General features: G+C 38.7%; 1 protein-coding gene across 1 annotated transcript in view; it reads right to left on the bottom strand.

Annotated features, from left to right (window-relative positions):
* The window catches only part of RAB3C (RAB3C, member RAS oncogene family), a 134254-nt gene that overhangs the window by 46749 nt on the left and 61492 nt on the right, over nt 1–26013 (bottom strand). Inside the window, 1 exon segment of the mRNA XM_015615013.2 lies at nt 22102–22221. Coding sequence (XP_015470499.1) covers nt 22102–22221 — 120 coding nt within the window.

Below are 26013 nucleotides of genomic sequence, written 5' to 3'. Positions count from 1 at the left end.
GAGACAATAATGACCTGACGCCCAGGTACCCAGAAATTCATCCAAAATTAATCTGCCATTCCTGTAAAAGCTGTTTGTTCAGGAGCTGCTTGGCACCACTTAAAAAAGCTCTATGAATGTGCTACTGAGACACCTGTATTAACAGTTTAAATATTAACCAACTCCTATTTACTTTTGTTGTCTCTTTCATCACAGTGGAAACAAAGCAGCATGTGGTGTCTATGTACATGTGCGTGTTCAAGTTCAAGCTATACCTCAGGAAATGAAAAAAGCATTCAGCTTCACAAAACAGGTAGAAGCGCAGCAGAGATTTGAAAAGGATGGGATTGGTTACCTTGGAAACAGGTTTGAATACTTTCATCAAACAACAAGATGCTCAGTGTTGACCTATTTCCAACTGCTGTATGGATTTAAGGTGGAACTATATATGCAAAGTTTATAGAAAAAGGTCTTCCTCTCAACACTGAATCTTTATTTACTGATTAAATGCATTACTTTGCTTCCTCTATACCTCTAAGCCTTTGAAGTGAGAAAAATAGTTGAGAACAGAAAAGCAGAAGTGAAGAAGAATAGCATCATCTCCTCAACAAGAGTTTGTTTCCAATGTATGTGAAGCACTTGTGAACACTAAAAACATTTTGGTCAAGATATTATCTTCTTTCAAATAACTACTTAATTAATATAGGAAAAAAAATGTTTATGGAAACAGCCACTCCCCACTGCATTACAAAACTTTAAACTACAAATAGAATTCCTGAGATACATGCAGATGTTTAGCATTATTTTGCCTTCCAGCATTTTAGCTCCAAAAGTATATTTTATTTTTGTGAGAACTGACATTTTAGATGGCATTTTTTCATGAAGCCAAATACAACTGGCAGTCAGATCTGTGAAGACCTTGAATGCAGTGCATTAGCATCAGAAGGATAACTGTAACTAAATCAATCTACCTTCCTCATCATATTCTATTAAACTTAAGGATATAGGAAAACAGAAAAAGGATCATTATTGTAGGGTTGATAAACACACAAATACAGATGGAGAGCATGTGTACGGCATTGTGTGTTACTAATTTAGACCCTCCTAGATAGTCTGGATATCTAAATATACAGTGCAATGCAGCATCACACAGAGACATGACAATGAATCCCAGAAGCAGTCACATTGCCTACCTGGTGCGTATATCAATTACCTGTTCCAAACTATTTTTGGTATATTTACTCTATACTCCTTGGCATCACAGAATGCCCAAGATTTCCAAGCAAGGCAAGGAGCAGAAAGAAAGTAAAGCAAAAGAACTCATCAAATTAAATTCAACTGGACCTGTTGAATGAAGGAAATAATTGCAAACTGCACAAAGTAACTTCATATCATCATAGCTAATGATAAGATAATTTTAAGAGTCATTGCTAAGGTCATTGTTTATATCATATTTTCTGAAGTCATACAATTTTAAGTAATTTCCAGGGAGAACAATGGATTTGTGGTAGGGTATGTTTCTTGCTAGGAAATACGTTAAAGGTTATATTTTTGCACATTCTCTTTAAAAATATCATAAACCCCACCATTTCCTTCTAAATACTTGCTCTTGAGATTGTGATATTGCATGCAACTTTTTAAAAAAGAGGATACCTTGGCTGTCAAGGTAAAGGTCTGAAAACATTTAAAATGCAAAAAAAGATATTTCTGAATCTCAGCCTATGGAAACAAAACAAAATTGAGTCCTTTACAAGCCACACAATCCCTTTTACCAAAAAGTGTTTTCAGTTTTAAGTGAGAATAAAATATTTCATTTTGTTATTTCACACCAACTCCTCCTCCCTCTTCGCTTCAGATCTTACTCAGGTAATAATATTCTTTTGGAGGTATAAAGACTCTCAGACAGATTAAATTTGAATTTTTTTTTAGTTTGACCACAGATTCAGAACTTTCCCAGCCCAGTGATGCACCCAGCTGCTGGTCTAATAGGATGTGTTCCCTATCTGTGCACAGGGACCCACCTGTCTTTAAAACACTGGGCACGTATCTGGCAGAGTACAGCTTAAGGTTATTATCAGAGCATTTATTTCTTTGTCCTTCTTCAGTATGTACTGGGTTCAGACCAGATAATTATTGATACTCTTTCTCAAAAGGTTTGAAAATCCATCATAAAAATCATTCATATGGATAAAGTGTCAGCAATTAGGCTATAATCTCCTTGCAGTTCATAATGACCCAAAGTTCAATTGTCTGGTCTGCTTTTCCTGTTATATAGTGACATATAAGCAAAAGTACTATATTTTAAAGCCCTCATTGTCATATGCGTCTATTACTCTAATTAAATGTTTCACTGAAGATTAGCACTTTCTTTCTGGGAACATCTATCTGTGCTGTATACATTTATGTAAAACAGATTTTTTTCATGCTCTGAACCCACTCTGCCCTTGACTATTTTTTTTTCTCACAGCTCATTACAGATCAGCAACATCAAAAATTATGTTGAAATATATCAAGGAAAAGTGATGCTGCACAGGCTGCACATCAAAAGCAGAGTTACTTCAGCTGAAGAGATTAAACCAAATTATTTCTTCAATTCTAGATAGCGAAAAATTCCACTGCTAATTTCCCAAGTACTCCTTGAAAGCCATACATATTTCAAAATAACAGGAAGCACTCTTCATGCATTCCTTACATCATTCACATCACAGTCACTAACAACAGTGAGGTATAGCCAAAAAAATTGAACAGTACTGATGCTGATCTACAAAAGACCCAAGCCTTAAACTTGTGGAATGAAAGTGGCCACATCCTTTTGATTACCATGAAAAGCAATATGCTGGCTGCAGTTTTCTTAGATGCTTTAAAACCCAGTGTCTCTTTAATGCGTGTAAGACACCACATGTTTGGATGTGCTTTGCTCAACACACTCTCCAGTGATTGTTGTGTTGCAAGCTTGTATTTGCTAACTGTTTACTAAGTTACAGACACATGGTTACATATTGTGGTTAACTAAGTGAATATTCACTGCTGCTACAATGAATAAATACACGGAGCAAAGGGATAAATGTCTGGAGAAAGAAACAGGCTCAGCCCCACTGTATTTTATCTTTCTTTTCCATCTCCATAGTTTTATATGTCAGGAGGCATATACTTTGACTTTTTTCCCCTCTGAAAATTACGTTTTTCTTTATACCTTTTCTGGAATTCATCTACACCTTTATTTAGTATTAAGCCTTTTTCCATTGAAGTCTAAAATTATGGTGGTGGCCTCAAGGATGCTGCCAGTCCAGAAAGCTTGGCCAGTCCTGGCATTGCCCTGGCTGAGCAGAAGAACTCTTGCAGCTTCTAAATATGACAGCTTGCTCTGGCTTAAAATTGTCCCTGGTCTTCAGGCTGAGCAGCACTGCCCTTTTGCATCACCATGAGCAAAAGGTGCACAAAATGTGCGCTGCTTGTCAGACATCCATGGGGACATGGGAGTTTCACAAAACGGTGAGTATCTGAAATTAGAACAGGCAGTGCTGCTGCCCTGATGAAAGCCCACCAGAACTTTATTTCTCAATTCTTCTTCTCCAGAAGAGTGATTCTTACTATGTTTTTCCTATCCTTCTTAAATACAGTCTCACTATTTTCTCTTAACTCACATGCCATCCCCTACCCACATTCTTTAGACATTTAATTTGGGCCTCTGATTTTGTAGTCAGGCTTCATTTTTATATGTAGCCATCTTACCAAAAGCCAGAGCCCAACCAATCTCCAGCCACCAAATATCCACCTTTATGTGAGTAGGAATTTATCAGAAAAAAAAACACAACAAAATTGTCACCTGATATAACAGCAAAGATTCCACCTAGATTTCTCCCCTTCTTTAGGTGCTAAACAAAACCAGAGGATATTCCCAGTATACTTCATTGCTTGGGCTTAGAAGCAAATGAAATACTTCATAGTAAGATATTTACACATTCTTTACAGATATTCTCTCATTTCCTTAGATTCCTGAGATTTTTTTATGAATGCAGAATTCAATTAAAAGTAATAAATCATGAAATGGCAATCAAAGGAAATGCTAAGAATGCTGATTAAACGTTAATTATTAAATAAATAATACTCCAAGCATTCATATTTTGCAGGCACTCATTTAAGAAGGATTGACTGATTCCATCCTTGATGGCCTTAGTTATAGCTGAAAAAGTAAAAGCAAAAGATATTTAAGATCTGATTTTTAAGCCTGGAGGACTTCAGCTCTCTCTGCACCAGGCTTTTATGTGTATGGAACTGGCCATGACTGTGAAAAAGAAAAAATAAAAAAGGAGAGCAACCAATGTAATGAATCAATAGTTTTCAATTAAGTCAACCTAGGAAAGTGCAACGCCTTCAGCATAAACAAAAAACTCCAGAAACCAATACAATGAAAAATGAAGGTTATGAAATCTGTATTGAACGATTGACTTAATAATGCTGAAAAGTGAATCCAAACATTTTTGTTATTAAGTTCTTCCCAGGATTCTCATGCAGAATGTACTGAGTTTGTTCTTCTGTTGAAATATTACTACATAAGAAAGCAGTGTCACTTTTCTGGGAATTTTTAATTAGTACTAATATAAGTAATCCCTAATAAAAAAAACCTTAGATATATTCAAATATCAAAATAGATATTTTAACATGCCATTCACATTCTTGTGTATATTACTGCTAGAAAATTACTCTTTTTTTTGCAAAATTGAGATCAAGATTTTAGTTCAAGCTAGTCCAAGTTTAGAAGAGATCAGTGTTGACTCTGCTTGACTATTAAAAAGTGAATAAGCATAGAAAATACAGAAACATACTATACATGAATATACATCACAGAATAAGGTAATCATTTGAGTATTCTACTGAACAATAATCAGTCTACATTTTAATTCACCTTGACAGGTCTTGCAGCTTGTAAATCTTAATTTTTATTCATTTTCTCCAATATCTTTATTAAATAAATCTATAAATTGGTTTCAATATACTGTATGTTGGTGAGAATGCTGCACACCAGAAGATTTTTGCCTTTAGAAAGGCAAAGATCACCTGCAGGAAATAAAATTGTGACAGGCATCTGTGCAATCTGTGGGGTACTACAATGACATCTTAATCCAACATGTGCATACAGTGCAACTTACACTACAAAACACCACATCAGTTCTTTCTGTCTGGGTCAGCTGCAAGAGAAGCTAGAAAACTCTGTTCTGGGGAATAAGGTAGCTCCAGATGAGGAAGCTTTAGTCTGGAAGCCATAAAAGCAAACTTAAACATTTCCTCTGTAATAGGACAATGGGTTAGAGAAGACAGTGTCCAGCTGTCCTCACTTTGCACACCTCATGGAAATACAAACTGCAGTAAGCTACACACTATTTAACACACGCCTTTGCGTTCATCACCTTTCAGTAACTCATGGGACGAACACGAGTACATGAAGCTGTTCCCTCAAAGCAGTGTGTGTTATTATTGCCCAAGGAGAAGAGCTGACAATGTTCTTACAGCAGGGAGCTGCCCAGACAAGTGGGGATAGCTGTGCTTTTCCTGCACTTCTTGGATAACACAGTTCTCTGTTGTTTGGAGTTGTGCTTTGAAAGTGCCTAATAGCTGTCCATACTCAGGAAACAATTTTGTGGAGAAAGGACTGCCATTATCAGCTTCTGCCTCGTGGTATGAATGTACCAGATCAATATTGAAATACTCTAGTCTTTTGTTGCATTGTTTTCAAGATAACCTTCACACTTAGAAAAGCAAACTCCAGAGATTTATTATTTAAAAAAAACAGACTGAAATGCAAAAAGTCTGTATCAGAAACTTTCCAGCAGTACAAGTGCTCGCAAGTGGGCTCTGGCAGACTTTAAGGAAAACAGAACGATTTCTAGACTTGTTTAAACATATTTTACAAATCTACTTCATCTACTTTATGAAGTGTTCACAGCCTTCAGCATTCTTCTTCCTAGCAAAAGACTATTTCCTTCCACATTTGCCCTTTCCCACAAAGTCTTTCACCAGTTAATTGAGGAGCGGATAAAACCCATTTTTGGAAGATGCTTGGTGTTCTGGACTCAGGAGAAAAACTAACACCAGCAAAAAGAGAGGATATGGAAGATAGCCAGAAAACACTGAAAAATTATTTTTAAAGTGATATTATAGAGACCAAGGAGGGAAATCAGCGTGAGGGCATGTATGAATGATATAAAGATCAATAACAGAAATACCAAACAAAGACAAGCTTCCAGCAACCATTCCACAGTGATTTTAGTGTGTGAGCCTGCCTGCTTCATCCCAGTCACAGTGGGTGCTCAAACTGCCTCATTCCACAGCTCTCACTCAACTCTCTCTGATTAATAGCATTTTCTGCTTCCCACAGGTCCCTGCAATATCTCCCGCAGATCTGTGATCTCCATTCCACTGCAAGTACTGTGGCCCTCAGCAAGAATTTCTGCCCTTTACCCGCTGCAGAATCTGGCTTGAGGAAAGCTCAGAAGGATGTCTGATTGCATTCCAGTTCTTCTCTACAAAAAAAAGCCAAATAAGCCTACTCTTCAGCGTTAACTACCACTCTGGACTAACATCTTTGCTTCTCCTTGGTTGACTTAGAGGGCCTATTTCTTTTTTCAGATGCCTTCTTTAAAAACTTATTTTCTGTTCATTTGGGATTTTTCCATCTTCTCCAAAAATGAGATAGGGCCTCACACCATTCACTTTCTCTGTCTGCACTCCCTCTTTGCTGAGTAGATCAGCATCACTTTTTGGAATCTTAAAGAGAATCACAGTTTTGTCACTCTCTTCCACAATTCCCTTCTTCCTCCTCCTGTCACACTTCAAATAAAGCTGACAGGACTTGTAAGCTCTTGTAAGCTCTGAATAGATTTCTTTGCATGACTTTATTGGGAAAGAGAGAATAGAACTGGAAATAAAACAAACTCAGCTTTAGCTCAAAGCTTGCAGTTTAGATAGTCTCATAAAACAGCTTGTAACACATCCCAAACTTCTTGAAAATATGAGTCCTGAGAGTTCTCACTTTTGGGAAAGCAAATTGAAGACACCTAATTAACTATTTATAGTTTAAAACCTTAACTTAAATGTGAGGAAAAGATTAGGTTTTGGATTTTTAATAGCCCATTGGATTGGAAGATTGGTTTACTATGGTAGATACTATGAAAAGCCCTTTAACAGCCTCAGATAAATGCAGACTTTCCCTCTAGCCATCATACCCTTGCTTTTGTTTATATATCTAAGCTGTGACTGCAGTAACTAATTCAGTAGAGTTTCCATGGAGACTAGAAAGTCATTTTAAACACCCATGACTTTCAGAATATAAATCTCTCTTAACAGATATTGTATTAGTTGCTAGAGGCAACATTTCCTAATCATTCCCAGTTACTTCTCTATGTTTTGTAATCTACTCACTCAAATATGCATAGACAACAAAACTCTGAGAAGATTATAAAAACCAAAAAAGCATTTGTATTTTAGATGAACTACCAATACTGATTTCCCTTGATCTGTGAAGGAAGTGTCTTTAAATCTGCTCAGAATTGTGACTTTAACTTCTGTGCGAAGAATTGAGCATTTCTAGCTTAAAAGCTTAGAAAATATGAAGATTAAAAAGGATGTACTAAATAAGGAGAGAGGCAAAAATGGATAATTTCAATTTATGCATCTAAAAATAAAATACAAAAGTTTTATATTATATATATTTGACTTCTACATATAAATATATATATATGTCACATATAATAAGGTAAATGCATATTATTTTTCTCAACTTTACCACGGCTTACATAAACAATTTTAATCAATGTATTTATTTTCCTTTTTTTTTTTTTTTAAATTGCAAGTGCAGATCTCTTGTCATTGAGTCTTAATGGTGTGTTTGCTGATTCTCTCCAAGCAAGCAAAACTGAAAGGACTGATACTAAATATTACATCAAAGGAAGGTTTGCATTGCCGTCCATTCTGGCTGGCTCATATTTTGTTCTCTCCCTTTCTCCCAGAGGCCGTAACACTCAGCTCTGTTATACTGAAAGGACTAATGCTAAATATTACATCAAAGGAGGGTCTGCATTCCCGTCCATTCTGCCTGGCTCATATTTTGTTCTCTCCCTTTCTCCCAGAGGCTGTAACAGTCAGTTCTGCTACTTCCTCACTTGTAACAAGTGAGCCGTAATACACAGGCTCCTCTCACTGACCAGCACAAGAAACTGCTAGAGTCTTGCTCTTTTTTCAGAATTGTTTTGAAGCAGAATGTGCTTCTTGCTTTTCCTTCATTTTTGCTTTCTCTAGTACACTTTGCCTCTGCTAATGTACAAGAATTTAATGTGTTCAATTAATAAGGATTTTTAAAGAGTTTTTCCCTCCAGGAACAATAGGAAAAAAACCCCACCTCATGACACATGAGGTAGTGACAGATGCTAATTCTCTTGCTTAGTGTACATCTTCATGCCTTAAGATTTTAGCTTCTATATTTTTCAGATACTGTACTGCATTAGCGTGTAACTCTGAGCTCCATATAGAGTGTTAGTAAGACCTCTTTGCATTTTGGACAACAAAACAATCCTTGTAATCCTGAGAACCAAGAACACCCTCTGCCTCAGACCCCAAAAGTGTAAACAAAAAGTGAATTTGGGAAGGGGGGGACTGGGGATATATGACTTCATTACCTGAAGCTATAACTGGAGAATTAACCCCTGGTATTCAAATAGACCAAATTATATCTGTCTGAAAAACTCATGACCATTGTCCATCTTGGGTGTAGCCCCTTGGAGAGGCTTTGTGTCTCCTTAAAAGTACCTGAAGGCCCTTCATTAAATATAACTGCTTTTAACTTTTAAACTTTGGCATCTGTCTCTAGGTAAGCCCTAGGTAAGTGCCAGGCACCATCTAAATGGCCCATTTTAAAAAACAAAATTGGGGATATCATGCAGATATGGAAAAATTGAAGATGTCATGCAGATTTGTCTGTCCAGCTGGGCCTGAGATCAGTTTTGTCAGTATTATGGTTTTCCAAAGGAAAACTGTTCTGTATGAATTGCTTCTTAATTGATACAACATTTTCTTTTCTCTTGTGTACAAAGCACTGTAGAGATGTCTCATATGAGTGGGAGAAGGCAATTGAAGATAAAAAACCATTGATTTATTCTTCTCCTTGGAGTTCTTCATGATGTGAACCTATGGCAGAGCATGTTTGCTAGAAGTGGAGGGAAGCGAAGAGCTCAGGAAAGCCTTCCCTGCTGTGAACAATGGACAGGTACAGCTTTTCTCATGTTGTCATAGGGAATCAACTTTTAGTTTGAATTTTTAAAATCACAATGGTATCAAGAAAGAAGAAAGGACGAAGTCACTACTGCCCTTGGCAGAGTTAATACTAATCTGCTGTGCAGCAGTATCTGCTCTTCCAAGTTTTGTTGCTGCTCCCCAGAGTTGTGCACAGACCGATGCCTTCTACTTCCCTCTTCCCAACTCAAATAAAACTATACCTGTTAGCCTCCTGCTGAAGTAATGATGTAGAGATTAAATACTTGTGTTATCACTGAGCTGTCACTGCCTGAACCTAGCCCTAAACTGCTGAAGCAATGCATGCTGCATCTAATCTCAGGGACAACTGCATAACTTTGCAAGAAAAATTTGAATGCAGAACTGAGCACTGCGCCTTGATGTCAAAGTATGGATGAGGCAATTTAATTTATGTATTGGAAACATTGTTATTCCAGACTCTCCCTGGGACATCTCAGATTGGTCACAGGTTTCTGTGGTGCTGCACTATTTTCCGAAGGCAACTGCAAGATATTCAGCCACTGAGGTATTTGGTGGCCAGCAACAGAGAAGGATTAAAGCAGAAAGATACTCCCTTCTCTGGTCCCTATGGGGTATTTTAACACCATTTTGTTACCTTGAAGGTGCAGTTTTTGTTGCCCATTCTGTAAATGTATCTCACAATATCTGGATAAATTCAGCTTTTAAAGTATGTTTTCTGCTAAAGCATATTTAACAAACATCCAAAATCTTGGCCCAAATAGCAGGCAGGTTTTTTGTCCTACTTAAAGAGAATGTAATGCCTCTTGTATTGTGGGAAATATGAGCAAGCATCAGGTACAAGTAGAAATTTTAACTTGGAATGAAAAGATTTTTTCCCTTCCTTTTCCTTATTTTATAATGAATAATAAATTCATAAATCTACCAATTGAAATGTTTATTTGTCTTTAACATGCTTTCACCTGACAATAAGAGGACAGACAAGTTTTTTTAGGGATACTTGGCAGAATGATGATGGTACTAAACTGTAGTTACAATTAAAGCTTTATTTTCTTAATATTTTATTAATTAAGAATGTTATGACTAGCATAACACAGCACTACAAATGAAATTAGGAAAAAATCTACTTAAAAAGGGGGCTGAAAACCTTCATTATTAAGCATTCATTACAAATGCCTTAGTTTAATGGTCAAAGCCTTGCAATGTTCTGATGAAAGACAATCTCAATCACCTAACTAGCATTTGGATATGCTTTGAAAATAACCACTACCAGCAGGTTACATTGTTGTGTCACTTTGTAGTTTATGTTTCATTACAAGAAATTAACAGCACTTTTTGACCAGGGGGATAAATTTCAATAGAAGTTGTTGTACCCCCCCACATATACACTGTATCTCATATAGTTAGTTGCACAACTGCCAAGGCTTGACACTTGAAACAGGGCATCTTGAAATCATGTGCAGAGGAAAGGAGGGGAAAGGGCAGCGGAGGTGAGAAAGTTCATAAGGGAGAAGGACTCATTTAAACTTCATACTGCCCACAAAATTGTACGCTGCTTTACTACTGACTCACACAGTCTTGTTTCTTTGAGATTTTGAACAAAAATCATCCTGGCTGCATGAATGAAACTGCAGTCTAATGATACTGAGATATCCCAACCCACAGAAGATATCTGCAAAATTTAAACCCCAAAGCAACAGCTCCATCAGCAAATCTCAAGCTTTGACTGTGGTAGAGGGATCATGATATGTCTCTGAAGAGTAACAGATTCAGAATATTAGAGTACTGAGAAAAGTGGATAATCTGCAGCTTCAGATGAGAGTGGAAACTGTTGAGACACATTACTAAGTCACTGATTGGACTCCTGTTGTTGGCTGGAAGCAGAGTTTTCATTTGGGAATGCTGAGCAACTGTATAACTCTGTCAACATATATTCACAAGGAGATAAGAAGAGTGTATTAGTTACTGCTCAGCCAATAAAAATATTATTGTCACAAGATTTTATTACTTTTATTACTAACAAAAGTAAACATTGTGAGTGGATTATAATATACTAGGGTTTGTTTCTTTTACTATTGGCAGTTTATAACTATAAAGTGGACAGACTTGCTAAATATTAAACTCAGCATTTCATATACCTTCTTTAGCATACTATTATATTCTACCAACCCTGTTTGTTTATCTTTCTGATAAATGCTAGTAGCTCACCACTAGCCTGTCAAAGGTATTTTCCACTTTAACCTTTTGAAAAATAAAAGCATTATCATAGGAAAAAACAGATAAAACTGAAAATCTCATTAAGAATACGTTAGCATAATCTAATTAATGGATGGAAGTTCAGCACAGCATCATTCAGACACTTATCTGATAATCTGGTTTGCTTTTATTCACCTCAGTGGTCATATCTGAAGTAGAGCAGGATGTGGTACAGATTGGAAGACACCTCCTTTATTGAACAACAATTCTCTGAATGGCTGAATATTTATGTTACCTCATCAACTGCACAATAAATCTCCACAGTGAAATTGCCAGTCCAACAAAACAAGTTTATGGGGATAGTTAAGCCAGAGCTCTCCTCTTGCCACATGTACGTAAGAGAGAGGCATAATTTCCTAGTTTGTCACGTTTTCCCAGATAATCAGAGAGACCACCACATTTCTATGACTGAGGAAAAGGGTCTTAGGAAAGGAGTGATGCAGCTATATTTACCACCGACCAGATACAAAAGAGAGAATAAATCAATCCCCAGAACTTCAGCCCTTATCTGCAGGGGTGGTAGGTATAGAGAAGGTGCAGCCACACTCATAATGTAGCAGCAAGACTGCAGCTGGTGCTAACAAGGAGACTGCAATGTGGTGGTAATTGCTCATGTCTAGTTATGGCCAACAGCTGCCCTAATCAACTAGCAAGCCAGCTGACACATAGAGGTATAGATATACAAAAAGTTATTTAAGCAAATTAGGTCCAGTGGAAGTCAAGGGTGACTTAATCCTGAAGCATGTTGTTGAGACAAGCTCCATTGAGGAGCTGCACTCACCAGTTGGTGACTGAGTAGGACCTGTGTGTGTGATTGCTGTCAGTAACTTACTGACTGTAATGCCTGAGCTCATATTAGAGGGAAAAGAAATACGCAGTACACCCTGAGGGAACTCTGTCAGTATTTACTCCTCTTTCTTAGAAGAATTCCCACTGGCAGCATTAGTAGGGTTTGATGCACCTGAGGACAGCTGAATGGACACCTTGATATGGGATGGCTGTCTAGTATCTAAGAAAATGTCACGTCTACAGTGAAGGAGGTCCAAGGGAGCAGTGCTTCTACAGAAGCCCTTAGTCCCACAACAAAATGAATGAAAGGAGCAAGTGTGAGTAAGAGCTAATAGGACCAAGGACCACATCCAAAAAATTTCTGTTCCACAAACATGTTCTTTCTATGTTTAAGAGCATAAAAATAGAAAAGAATGAGAAATGCAATGAAAACATCTGTATTTCCTGATCTACCATTATAATGCATTAATTAATTTTTGGACAGTAAACCTGCAGAAAACGTTTTCTCATGAGGTTTGCACTTTTAAGTCAAAGGTTTACTATTTTCAAACACAAACCACTTTCATTTGCAGAAATTGCTATATGTAACATGCATATTTAAATTCAGGGTTTAGTAGGATGCAAAATAAAAGTATCTTTATCAAAGCCAGTAGTTCAGGCTAGAGTGATGTTTAATCCTAACATCAAATGTTATGAAAACCTTTAGAAAAAAGCCTTTAGAAAAAGAGGTGTTTGTCCCTTTTCATGGAGAGTTTTCCTAAAGCCACGCATTGGCAGAGTCAGTGATAAGAGAGGGTAATACTTTACGGCATGTACAAAACTTTGAGTCAGCAGTGCCCTGGCAGCCCTGGGTGCATCAGGCACAGCATCACCAGCTGGGCATGGGAGGGGATTGTCCTGCTCTGCTCTGCTCTGGTCTCTTCTGCTCTGGGGCAGCCTCTTCTCAAGTGTGGGAGCCACAATATAAGACAGTTATCAACCTATTAGAGAACATCCAAAGGAGGGACAAGAGGATGGAAGTGAAGCCATATGAGGAGCAACTGAGGTAATTTGGTCTGTTCAGCCTGGAGAAGACTGAGGGGAGACCTCGTTGTGGTCTTCAATATCTTCATGTGGGAAGATGAGGGGCAGATACTGATCTCTTCACCACTGTCACCTGTAACAGGACCCAAGGAAACATCATGACACTTAATCAGGGGAAACTTAGTTTATCAGGAACAGGTTCTTCACACAGAGGGGTGGCAGAGCTTTGGAACAGGATCCCTGGGGAAGTGGTCATAGCACCAAGCCTTACAGAATTGAAGTGTTTGGACAATTCTGTCAGGCACAGGGTTTTATTCTTGGGGTGTCCTGCACAGGGCCAGGAGAAGGACTTGATGATCCTAAGTGGTCCCTTCCAATAGAACATATTCTATGATTCTATGACTTTATGAAATATTTGGGATGACACAATGTTTTTCTCTGGTCTACCGTGAATGATCTTCTGAAAATTATAGAACTGCTGTGGTGCATTTTTGTTCATTATATTTGATTCAATTACCTTCTTTATTGTTAAGTTGTACCCCCCTCCCCCCCCCATGTTAATACTTTGGTCCCAGTTGTGTCCAATTACCCTAGCTGCCAATCCACCCCGATACCTGCCCCTTGTTCCCGAATGTTCCCTGTTCCCCCTCCCATTGGGTTGTCAATCCTCCCTTGTGTCAACCCCTGCCTGGACTGCTCCCTTTGGAATTCCCCTATTCCTCCAAGCCCCATTGGCCCATGTGCCCCACTCTCCTCCCCTTGTGTTCCCCACTGGTTTATGTATTCTGTAACCCTGAATTGTGCTCCCCCACTAAGTCTTCCCTATTGGTTTATTATTTGTGCACTCCCCTTACTCCTTCCCCACACATAAGTTGCTGTACCCCTGTATCTTTTGTCTTTACTTCCTGGAACTTTCAAGAGAATAAATCCCATTTGGAGGCCACATGGAAGACCTCTCCCTCGTCCTTGCTCCTGCCCTCGACGCTGGACAGCCACTGCCGTAGAGCATAAACCCTAAGCTGCCCTGCTTTCCAGGAGCAGCCCACTCTTGGCTCAGTGTCGGGAGCTGGCTGGGGAAAAATCCAGCTTTGTGTCATAGAACCGTAAAAAAATCCCCAAATTATCTGTTTTCAAGATTTTCTCTCCTTTCCATACTAAATACATGCTTCTTTTCTCTGTTAGGAAAACTCAGTTGCAGTATGTGCTTCCTCTTCAAATAACCAGGGCTGTGCCCTCTCTTTCCATTTGAAATGTGGGGATACTATTTTTTTGGTATGTTGGGAGGCACACTGTGGAAGACACTGGAGTAGGTCTTAAAACTGGAAAGCATGTGGGCAGTTTGAGCTAGCACCTGTTTAGCATTTGTGAAACAAAGTTTGATGACAGACTTGAGGGACAAGATGTCACCCTAGAGAACTGTTTGATGTATGCAATTTCCTACAACAGGAATTCTGTAGCAAATTATGAGTGAAAAATGGCTAAGAAAACTGATCTGGAATACAGAGTTCTAAAACATTTCTTCCACCAATATTAGCTTTTTCACATTTTTTTTTTATAATATTTTTAAATTTGAAAATTTATTTTTCAGAAAAAAAATCTAGTTTTCCACTGGTCTTTGTACTAGTGAAGATAAAAGTGAAAAGAATTTTAGAGTTATTTTATGCATAACAAAAGTGCATTTTCAATAGAAAGCATTAAAAAACAAAATGGTAAATTTCATGTAATTGCAACTACTATCAATATTTCAAATGGCAAAACCCATTTTTGTTATATTTTGTCATAAGTAACACCATTTCTCTTGCCCCTTACCTATTGTGCAGATGAAAGACTTAGAAATGAAAGGATAATATCAAACTGTGATAAATTTCACTCTTTTTTTCACAGCATATAATTTGCATGTATCTTGTTTTAAGTAGGAGAATGACGTGAAATTATCCACCAGCATGCAACTCCTTGCTCCTCAGTGGCTGAAAACTATGAATATGTCAAAAACAACTGAAAGGAATCTGCTTAAATACATGTTGGTATCAAGCACAAGTTATTTATATCTATGTGTGTGTGTGTATGTGTGTGTGTGTGTGTGTCTATGTGTGTTTCAATGTAAGTTATATATACATTTAACACTGTCTGCTCCATCTGAGTATTTTTTCCCAGCTGGCTCTCAGCTGTGTGGCTGTGCTGAGGTTGCTGGCAGCCGCATGGCAGACACTCAGCCTGTGTTTAGGTCAGCAGTGGGCACAGTGCCGCCGTGTCCAGGCAGTGTCCCCAGGGACAGGACTCGGAGGACACGTGTGGGCACTGACACGCGTGGCACGTGTCTGCCCTCTGTGCTGCAGGACCCCATCAGCTGCTGCAGGCAGCTTGTGCTTTGGCAAAGAGAGGTGGAGGCTAAATTTGCCTAAAGGCACCTTCCAGATTTGTTCCCTGGTATACAGCAGAGAATGGATTTCTCTTAAATGATAGAACTAGGTTCAGTATCGAGAGGTAAAAGAAAAGTAGCCTGTCTGTACATCAAACTTGTGTGAAGCGTTAACATTAGACTGAAGTTTTAGATGTAGAAGGAAGAAGTTTTGAACATATGCCCTTTAGAAATGTGTGCAGCAGTGCTGACATTAGCTTAATGGCTTAGTTTGCTTTGAGGACTCCTTACATTTGCCCTTAGCATGCTAACATCCTTTCCAGTTTGTTTTTTTCTTTTCTCCAAGTGACTATTAAAAAAAATGCCATCATGTCTCCCATTATGACAGAATACATAAATACCCAATTTCTAATGCACTGTAGCTGTAACTGCCAACTTCTAGTTCAGCTGAGGTGTTGAATGGACAGAAAAAGTTCAAAGAAATGAAAGAATTTTTTCACTCTGTTGTTGCAGAATGACAACTACTACTGACATATCTAGTAAATCCAGTAGCCAAATGCCATGTGAAAGTGAAAACTTTTGTATTTTCATGCTTAATTCTCAGTGTTATCTTGAAATGATAGTAGAATAGACTCTGTAAGGTTCTATTTTAAAGCCATCAAAATGATACCCTGAATAATTTAATCAAGATATGTATATCACAACAGCACAACCCTTCACACCCCACATATATTTCTAGTAATGGCTAAAGTAATACTGCACAGCTCAGGATGTGCTCTGGTGTTATCTTACGGCATTCCTATGGTCTTTGCCTAGACCTACTTTTCAATAACTACCTCCCATGTATTATGGGCACAGATGAAGAACACAAAATCAGTACTTAATTCTGGTTTTAATTTTAAATTAGATTAGTTTTCATGCTGTTCTGAGTATATTAGTCAGTACTAAATTCTGCAAGTAATTTTTGTTTAAATACAGAAGTAAACACAGTGATAAGGTTCTTAAAATCACAAATTGTCTTGCTGGGAACTGAGGCTCTGTCAAGTCATAAAACAGTATCCTCTGACAGATGATTTCTTCTCAAAGATAATGGTCTTGAGCAGTCTGCAGCAGGGGAGAAGGGGGCAGTTAAAATCACACTTTAGAAAAAGAAAAAAAAAAGTACGAGAAGTACCTTTCATGGAAGACCCTGTGAACTCTTTAAGAATATGTGTAACCAGAATCCTACCAACAGGGGCATTAAAAAAACATACATCATATTATTTTTCACAAATACTAATTTTTTAAAGGGTGAGGGTAATAAAACTGTTTCCTAGCATACTTTCCTCCCTGCTCCCATAGACCTCAGCCAAAAAATGCAGGAAAAACTGATATTGTACACCTTGACACGTTTACAAAACATAGATCATCAAGAGCTCAAAGCCTCTTAGACTCCTTCAGCCTTATGTGTTTCCTGAGGAAGCATCCCTGAATCTGAGATTTCAGCAGTGTGAAATTCTCAGATGTTAAATTCATGCACAAGGGACCCCTCTACATCAGTGTCTTCAACAGTCACCAGACTGTGATAAAGATATTTCTAGACAAACATTTGCAGCTGGGACATTTTCAGGTGCAGAGTAGCAACTTAGAGTGAGTGTAAAAAACTATAATACACCATGTGCTCTATCCCCATCCATCCTTCAGACCTAGAGAAGTTTCACATCTAGGCTTTCAACCTGGAACATAAAATTTCTGCCTTTTAGATTATGTTTTAGATACCTGCTGTTTCTGACCTAGGTAAGATACTGCATAAGAAACATGCTGAGTATAAGGTTATTTCAGTTCCTTCAAATTAAGTCATTAGATGTCTAGCAAAGTATTTGTAAAAACAGGTTCAACTTCAACTCAGAGACATTTATTTCCCTGGAACTTCTTGAACACTGTGACACTACAGCTGAACTAAAAAATATTCATTGAGGGGGCTTTGAGCCACTCTCAACTTTCACCTATTTCCCCTTAAAATTTAATTAGAAGGAATTTCTAAAGAAAATAGATGCCATTAGGTCACTTTCTTGAAACATTTGGATGCTGTCTTAAGAATTCAGCTAAATGGGAAGATCTGATTATTTGGTTATACCCTTTTTCTACTTTAAAACCCAGGCAAGCAGAAAATGATGCCCTATATCTGATTCCTGTTTAAAGGAAATACATCCATTCCCAAAATCTTCACCTTTTTAGGATGGCATGACCAAAGTGCATTAAGCTATTTTAAGGTAAACATCTTGCAGCATTAGCTGCATTGCTGAAAGTAAAAGCCTCTTAGTAAAGGCAGCTTCAGACTCTGAGGAGAGTTCCATAGGAGAACTGCTGAGTCAAAGCCTCTTTGATTTGCTGTTTTTGCTAGCAGACAGACTTTCAGCACAAATGCACTCTCTCTGAAATCATGGCTACATACTACATATATAGGTGCTAATTAGATAAAATTATGGATACTGATTTTTTTAATGTAAAATGTTAATAGTAACATTTGTTACAGAATTTTTCACAGCCGAGTAGATTTATGCTGACTTAGATATGAATCTAGAGGTACAACCATTATTCATCTATATCTGTAGTTAAAAAGGAAAAATGTCAGTCATATTTCAGGCTGCAAAAAATACTTTTTAATACAAAAAATCTTCCCAACACACATTTTGAACCAGTCCTTTATCCAAACCTAAAAGGTACCTGTAGATTTATTGTGCTGACTGCAGTGCAGTTTCTAGATCAAGTCTTGAAGCTGATGTGATGTGATTTGAACTTGGATTTGACCTGTTGTGCATATATGTGAAACAGCACTACTGCTTAGAGAGGCACATTTATCACAGAGAAAAGCACTTTCAGCCCCAAAAGGACTTAAAATCTCCTGATCTCTCCTCCCATAACTTTCAGAAAGACACAGATACCTGCACATAGCCATGCCTGCTTCTCTGCTGCATTGGTAATTGCCAGTTTTCTTTAACTTTTCTCACATTCAGAAGCAAGCTGTGCAATTACTATCAAAATTGAAGCCAGGGCTGATCAAAATTAATTATGAGCTGTGAGATGGGAGTAATGAAAAAAAAGGAAGAACAGAAGAGCAGCAACTGGGCTTATGACATTAAAAATACAAATAACAGGCAAATCTATGTCTTATCCTGACAAGTGAGGCACTCAGCATATCTGTCATTCCTTTCATCATGCAGATGACTTCTCAGTAGCTCTCGACACATAATACTGCAATCCCATCTTACCACCAAATTTCTGTAAAAGCTGTCAACTCTTTGTAAAACGTCTAGATAAAAATGATTGAAAAATCATATTTCATAATGACTCTATTTAAGAACTCCATAGCTTTTAAATATTTTCTTGCTTCATTTTACAGTGACTTTCTTCTTTTTAATTAGCATGAAGCCTAGTTACTTTTTACTGTGAGACAAAGAGTGACAAACATAACAGATCTAGGAGACTGGAAAACAAACAGGTGGGAAAATTAATAATAAGTACTTATATTTACACTTGCTATAAAAGAAGTCTTTGTGTTAAGGAAAGAGAGATAATACATGGCATGCCATCTGGTTTGCCTGGAGATGGGACAATGAAATTTTCAGATCACAGCTGGTCCTAGACAAGGCATTATCAACCCAGTGCTAGAACAGAATCAGCCCATGGACAATGAAAAGCAGGGCAAAGCAAGAAAGTGCTTCATCTGGCAGGGCCAGGAAGCAGTGCCATTGGCAGTCACATCTGCAGGTTCAGCTGGAAGATTGGTGTACTCCTTGATTCCCTGTTTTTTTTAAACTTCTGCAGCAGCATCTATGAATTAACACTTCCAGCTACCTCCTGTTAGGTAGGAGACTGCTTCACACTGTTGAACAGAGCAGTACTCATAAATGTGTAACAGCAGGTACTTACACAATGTTTCCAGCTTGTACAACATGGGAAAAAGATCTCTTTGGTGTAACAACTCACAGGGGGCAAAGGTTCCTTCCTCTTGGAGTATCAAACAGACTCTACTCGGACACATCCAACTGTCCAAAGATAGTTATCCAATTTATACTACTCATGCAAGCTTATAGATTCTCTTAAAAATTGAAGGAGTCACTCATAAGAGCAATTTGGTTTACAAGCATATAGACAACTTGATGGAGAAAAGATGGAACACAGTCTGCAGTTGCCCCTTTCCCCTGGAGAACTATAAATGACTACATCCTTGGTACTTACATGCTAGGCAACCCAAGATCCTATTTCACTGCAGTAGAGTCAAGCTAAGGTTTTCAGTTATTATTTTCAGAGTGATAAACGATGAATCTCTGTCGCTCTATTAGGAACAGCGAGATTGAACGACACAGACTCTCATGGAGTCAATTAGGAGAAATTCTCGTAGTTTATTACTTCAGGTCTATTTTATAGACTGATACGTGGAAAGTACAGAAAGGAAACTCTTATTGGTTAGTAAACTACTACATTACCATCATTGGTCAGTGGGGCACACTACCCCCTGACTTTCTCCTGCAAAGAAAAAAAGGGACAGACAACAACACCTGCAAGGCTGTTTTCTGTCTTTGAGGATTGTTTTGAATCCTCCTTATAAATTCCCAGGCTAGCTTCTCAGGCAAGACTGAGAAAGCTATGTGGCCTGTAATTTCAACAGGCTCTCTGTTGCCTGCTCCACAGCTAGCATCCACAAATCTCATCTTACACAGACTGAGAAAAATTCCAGGTGTTGAGAGGGAAAGTGCTCTATGGGTTCTGTGACACCTTTTACCACAATAGTAAGTAGAAGAGTATAGCTGAACAGTGCCAGTACTCCAGGTGGGGATACTGGTATCAGCAGCTGAACATGAGCCAGGCTGTGCCCAGGTGGCCGAGAAGGCCAATGGCATCCTGGCCTGGCTCAGCAATGGTGTGGCCAGCAGGAGCAGAGGGGTCATTCTCCCCCTTTCCTGGGCACTGGTGAGGCCACACCTGGAGTGCTGTGTCCAGTTCTGGGCCCCCAGTTCAGAAAGGACATTGAGACGCTTGAGCACATCTACAGGAGGCAACGAGGCTGGTGAGGGGCTGGGAACAGAAACCCTGTGAGGAACAGCTGAGGGAGCTGGGGTTGTTTAGTCTGGAGAAAAGGAGATTAAGAGGTGACCTTATAACTCTCTACAACTTCCTGAAAGGTGGGTGTAGTCAAGTGCGGGTCGGTCTCTTTCTCCAGGCAGCACCTGACAGAATGAGGGGACACAGTGTTTAGCTGTGCCAAGGGAAATACAGGCTGGATATTAGGAAAAGGTTCTTTATAGAAATGGAGATAAAGTACTGGAATGGTCTGCCCAGGGAGGTGGTGGAGTCACCATCCCTGGATGTGTTTATAAAAAGATTGCACTCGGTGCCATAGTTTAGTTGAGGTGTTAGGGCTGGGTTGGATTTGATGGTCATAAATGTCTCTTCCAACCTAGTGATTCTGTGATTCTGTGAAAGAGAGAAAATTCTATTTCTTGGATGATTTAATGCTGTGTAACAATTTCTGTTAAAAACAGGCAGTGCAGCATCACTACTTTTTAAGTTTGAAACATGTTTTTGACCTTTTCTGTCCTGAGAAGAGTACACACCAGAACATATCTTAAAATACATTTTAAAAAGCCAAACAAATATAATGAACAAATTACACAAACCCTGAACAAAATCCTCTTTCAAACCCAGTTGTCCTGTGGATACTACATGCAAGAGAGCATGTGGAGGACACATGACAAATGTTATTCGTAACACTCAGAAAACTGCTGGAAGGCTCTTGTATATTAAAATAACTCTTAAAGGGTAAAAAATATCACTGAGGGAAACTCTGGCTTTCCTTTTATGTTAGCATTATTTAAAAAAGCTTTAGATTGTCTGGATGCTGACCGACCCATGTGTGATTAAAATGCTATTTCTGTGTTTTTGGAGACATCTGGACATTCACATAACAGCAGGTAATACAAGTTCCAGCCATTCCAGGCGTTCTGCTGCTCTGACAAAGTTTGCTCATTTTAACATTTGATTTGTAGAGCTGACAGAAGAATGTATATCCAGCTACAGATAAAAAATTAAAAAATGACCCTCAAACATGGTATCACATTTTTTTCCATAAAGTATGGGAACACTTTCTGGTATCTTAGCCATTAGTCTCCACATTAGCATGTTTCTGGTTTTAGTAGCATCAATAATGTACATGAACTGAAATTACAGAAAACACAATGGTTACAATTAATTATATGAAAAAAAAAATTAAATATTCATTGTCTTTTCTGACTGAGAAACCACCCACCACCATATATTCAGGTAGAGGAAGCTTGAGCATTTTATCTGAAAATAAGTTTTCCAAAACAATTTACACTGTCACAAGAGATAAGTGATATCACACATACTCTCTGAGCATTTATTTAATGTAAATTCCAATTTTTACTTACCAATCCTGCACAGCATTGAAAGAGTCTTCATTTGTGATGTCATACATTAAAATGAAACCCATTGCACCCCGGTAGTAAGCTGTGGTAATTGTTCTGTACCTCTCCTGGCCTGCTGTGTCCTGAAACAAAAATAAACAAAATTTTTACACTGCACATAAACTGACAATTTTTTTTTTTTTTTTTTTTTGCTTTTACAGAATGAAAGCTCTGGAAATAGGAGAACTCTGTATTGGATCATAATAGGAGGGACATATCAATTCTGTCATGAGGGGAGAGTGGAGAGCAGCAGAAAGCTTGGCCCCCTGTCAGCCCACATATCCTGGCTCTTTCATGATTCATTTTATTCACCCTGAGAGCTGGGTAAGAAGTTCCTCTTCTGCTCCTGCCTTGTACCTTTCCAGTGGGACAGAAGTAAAATCTGTATAAAATTCTGGAACAAAACAGCATCCTTAAGACCTTCATTACAAAAACAGAATGGTTCCTGAAGCCAGAAAATATCTTGAACAAAAAGGCAATGTCTAATTGTTCTGCTCTTGTGATTTTAATCCACAGGTCCTTATGTCAACAAGCATCAACACACCTTTCTACTGACAGGGAAAAAAAAAAAAAAATTAAAAAAAAAATAAAAAAAATAAAAAAAGACTGTATGTCAGTGCTTTAAAAACAATGATCATATCTGGCAATAAAGAAGAAATTTGCTATCCATCCCTTACCTCAACCAGTTTTCTACCTCATCTTAATTAACTGTCTTTAAAGCAATAAATGTAGAAATATAAATCTTATCTCCTACTCCTTGCTTTCCTTATTTCTATTCAACTTTTCAGGATAGCAACTAGCTTTTAATATATTTAATGCAGTGTCTAGGATGGTGTTTAGTCTAGAGAAGACTAGCAGCAAATCTCATTAATACTTTTATAATTATAATATAAATATTTCACTACAGGTGCCAAGACGACGGTACCAGACGCTTTTCAGTGGTGCCCAATGACAGGACAAGGAACAATGGCCATAAACTAAAACACAAAAAGTACTACCTCAGCTTGAGGAGGAACTTTACATTGAGGGTGGCACTGGAACAGGCTGCCCAGGGAGGTTGTAGAGTCTCCTTCTCTGAAGACACTCAACACCCACTTGGATGTGTTCCTGTGTCACCTGCTCTGGGTGACTCCGCCTTGGCAGGCGTTTGGACGACATGATCTCCACAGGTCCTTTCCAACACTAAGTATTCTCTGATTCTGTGATACAACCACCTATGTCTGCACTAAAACTGAGACACAACAGCAATAACTGAAATACAGGAAATGCATAACTATTTCATGTTCTGGCATACCTGTTTAATATTTTTAAGCCATCAATATTAATAGCATTACAGGAGACATATGTCAGTGCAATCCCATAATTAATGGGTCATCTGTACATATTTAATTTTAACAAACTTTGAAAATTAATATAATTATTTCCATTTTTTTTAATAGCTAGGAAATAGATTAGTTTTTATCTTTAGATTGCAGATAAATCTGTTTAATTTACCTTCCCACAAAGAAGACTAACCAGTAACAAACATATTTAATATGTTTTCTGAAATAATTTCTAGGCCAGAAGTACTTCCTTCAAACAAAAGGACTCTGTTAACTCCTGTGAACGTGGGCCTCCATTTCTGCATATGTATTCATTTCATAAACTAATAAAATAGGAAAAGGAGATTTTACTTGCAACAGAAAACACTTTTAGATTTTAAAAAAAGGAAAAATCCAAGGTTTTAATGGTTTAGGTTTGTCAATTTGTGTTTCCTGGCCAATGTAGTGGGTTTTAGCACTGGCTAAAATTACTAGAGCACTTACTCATTTCCTGCTGTGAGATATGAATTAGGAGGAGGAAAATCAATGGGCAGGTGGATCAGGCTGCAAAGATAGAGGTGTCAAAGACAGACTTAGATTGGCAACACAAGGGAGAGTTGTTCCTAGCTCTATGGGCCCATGATGCCTCAGGCCATCAGGGGAGAGATGCCACCTATAAGTGGGCACGAGACCGAGGGGTGGATTTATCCATGGACAGTATTTCCCAGGTTATCCATGACTGTGAGACGTGTGCCACGATCAAGCAGGCCAAGCGGTTGAAGCCGCTATGGTACGGTGGGCGTTGGTCCAAATATAGGTATGGGGAAGCCTGGCAGATTGACTACATCACACTGCCCCAGACCCGCCAAGGAAAGCGCTACGTGCTCACAGTAGTAAGCCACCACTGGATGGTTGGAAACCTACCCTGTGCCTCATGCTACAGCCCGTAACACCATCCTGGGACTTGAAAAGCAGGTCCTTTGGAGGCATGGCACCCCTGAGAGGATTGAGTCAGACAATGGGACTCATTTCAAGAACAGTCTTATAAACAGCTGGGCTAGGGAACATGGCATTGAGTGGGTGTACCATATCCCCTACCATGCACCCGCTGCTGGGAAAGTGGAGAGCTACAATGGACTGTTGAAACTAACTTGAAAGCATTGGGTGGGGGATCTTTCAAAAGTTGGGAGCAACATCTAGCAAAGGCCACCTGGATAGTTAACCAACCAACTGAGCAGGCCCTGCCCAGTCTGAACCCCTGTAGATGGAGACAAAGTCCCAGTGGTTCATGTCAGGGGTTCGCTAGGGAAGACAGTCTGGATCAATTCTACCTCGAGTACAGACAAACCCATCTGTGGAGTTGACTTTGCTCAGGGACCAGCTTGCACATGGATTGAGCAACACGATGTGCACTTCAGGGAGATCAGATTGTTGGGTGAGAACTATGTGAAAACATCACTGTTCACTGAATGTCACTGCCCTTGTCTGTGTATATATCTATATGTGTATATATATGTATATGTTTAATGTATGTGTTTGTAGAGTTAGAATATATATTAGTTTTGGTAATAAGTTGACAATATGGGGATAAGGTATGGAATGTCCTGGGGTGACTTTATGATGGCGGTATCCCCAATCATCTGTTCTGCTTATGCTGGATGTTAAGTTCTGCATAGGACTGGTTCTGAGAGTGAAGCGGGGGAAAGAAGCTGCAGTTCGTTTTCAGAAATGGCACTCACTGCCCCACATGCTGCTCTGCAGTGTTGACACTCTGCAGCATGGGCAGACAGAGGGACAGAGCTCTCCTTTGCTTTTTGTTAGTTTTTAGCTAGCTGAGGCAGAGAAGTTCCCTGTGGCTTTTCTTTTTTCTTGGATCTGTTCAATCTGGACTGAAAACCCAGAAAAGCCCTGGGAGCTCACACCTGTGTCCCACAGGGCCTGGGCTTTGGCACTTCCAGCCCTGGAGGGACTGACAAGAGACTGAGCAAACTGAGCTACCCCATGACAAGGACTTTCTGGATTTGCCATCTCTTTGAACAGCAGGAGGTTTTATTGTTAAATATTATTAATTTCTTATGCTTGTAGATATTTTGATTGTTAAATAGATAGTTTTCTCCACTTGGTCGAGCCCCACATTGGGCTCCAACGAATGTATTTGTCCTGGTTTAGGGCAAATTTGTGAGAAAACCACTGAATGGGGCCGCTCCAGAAAGCAAAAAAGTCCCCCTGAAAACTGGTTCAAGAAAAGATTTCCTTGGAAAAAGTGGAAAAAACTGTTTATTTAGAAAGCAAAGTATCTACAAGCATAAGAAATGCATAATATTAAAAAATAGAACCTTTCGCTGTTGGAGAAGATGGCAAATCCAGAAAGTCCTTGTCATGGGGTAGCTCAGTTTGCTCAGTCTCTTGTCAGTCCCTCCAGGGCTGGAAGTGCCAAAGCCCAGGCCCTGTGGGACACAGGTGTGAGCTCCCAGGGCTTTTCTGGGTTTTCAGTCCAGAGCAGGTTTAAACAGATTCAAGGAAAAAACACACTCCAGGGAGCTTCTCTGCCTCAGCTAGCTAAAAACTAACTAAA

This window comes from Parus major, chromosome Z, assembly GCF_001522545.3.
Source record: "Parus major isolate Abel chromosome Z, Parus_major1.1, whole genome shotgun sequence".
NCBI classification, from domain to species: Eukaryota; Metazoa; Chordata; class Aves; order Passeriformes; family Paridae; genus Parus; species Parus major.
This window is presented reverse-complemented; position numbering and strand designations above follow the sequence as displayed.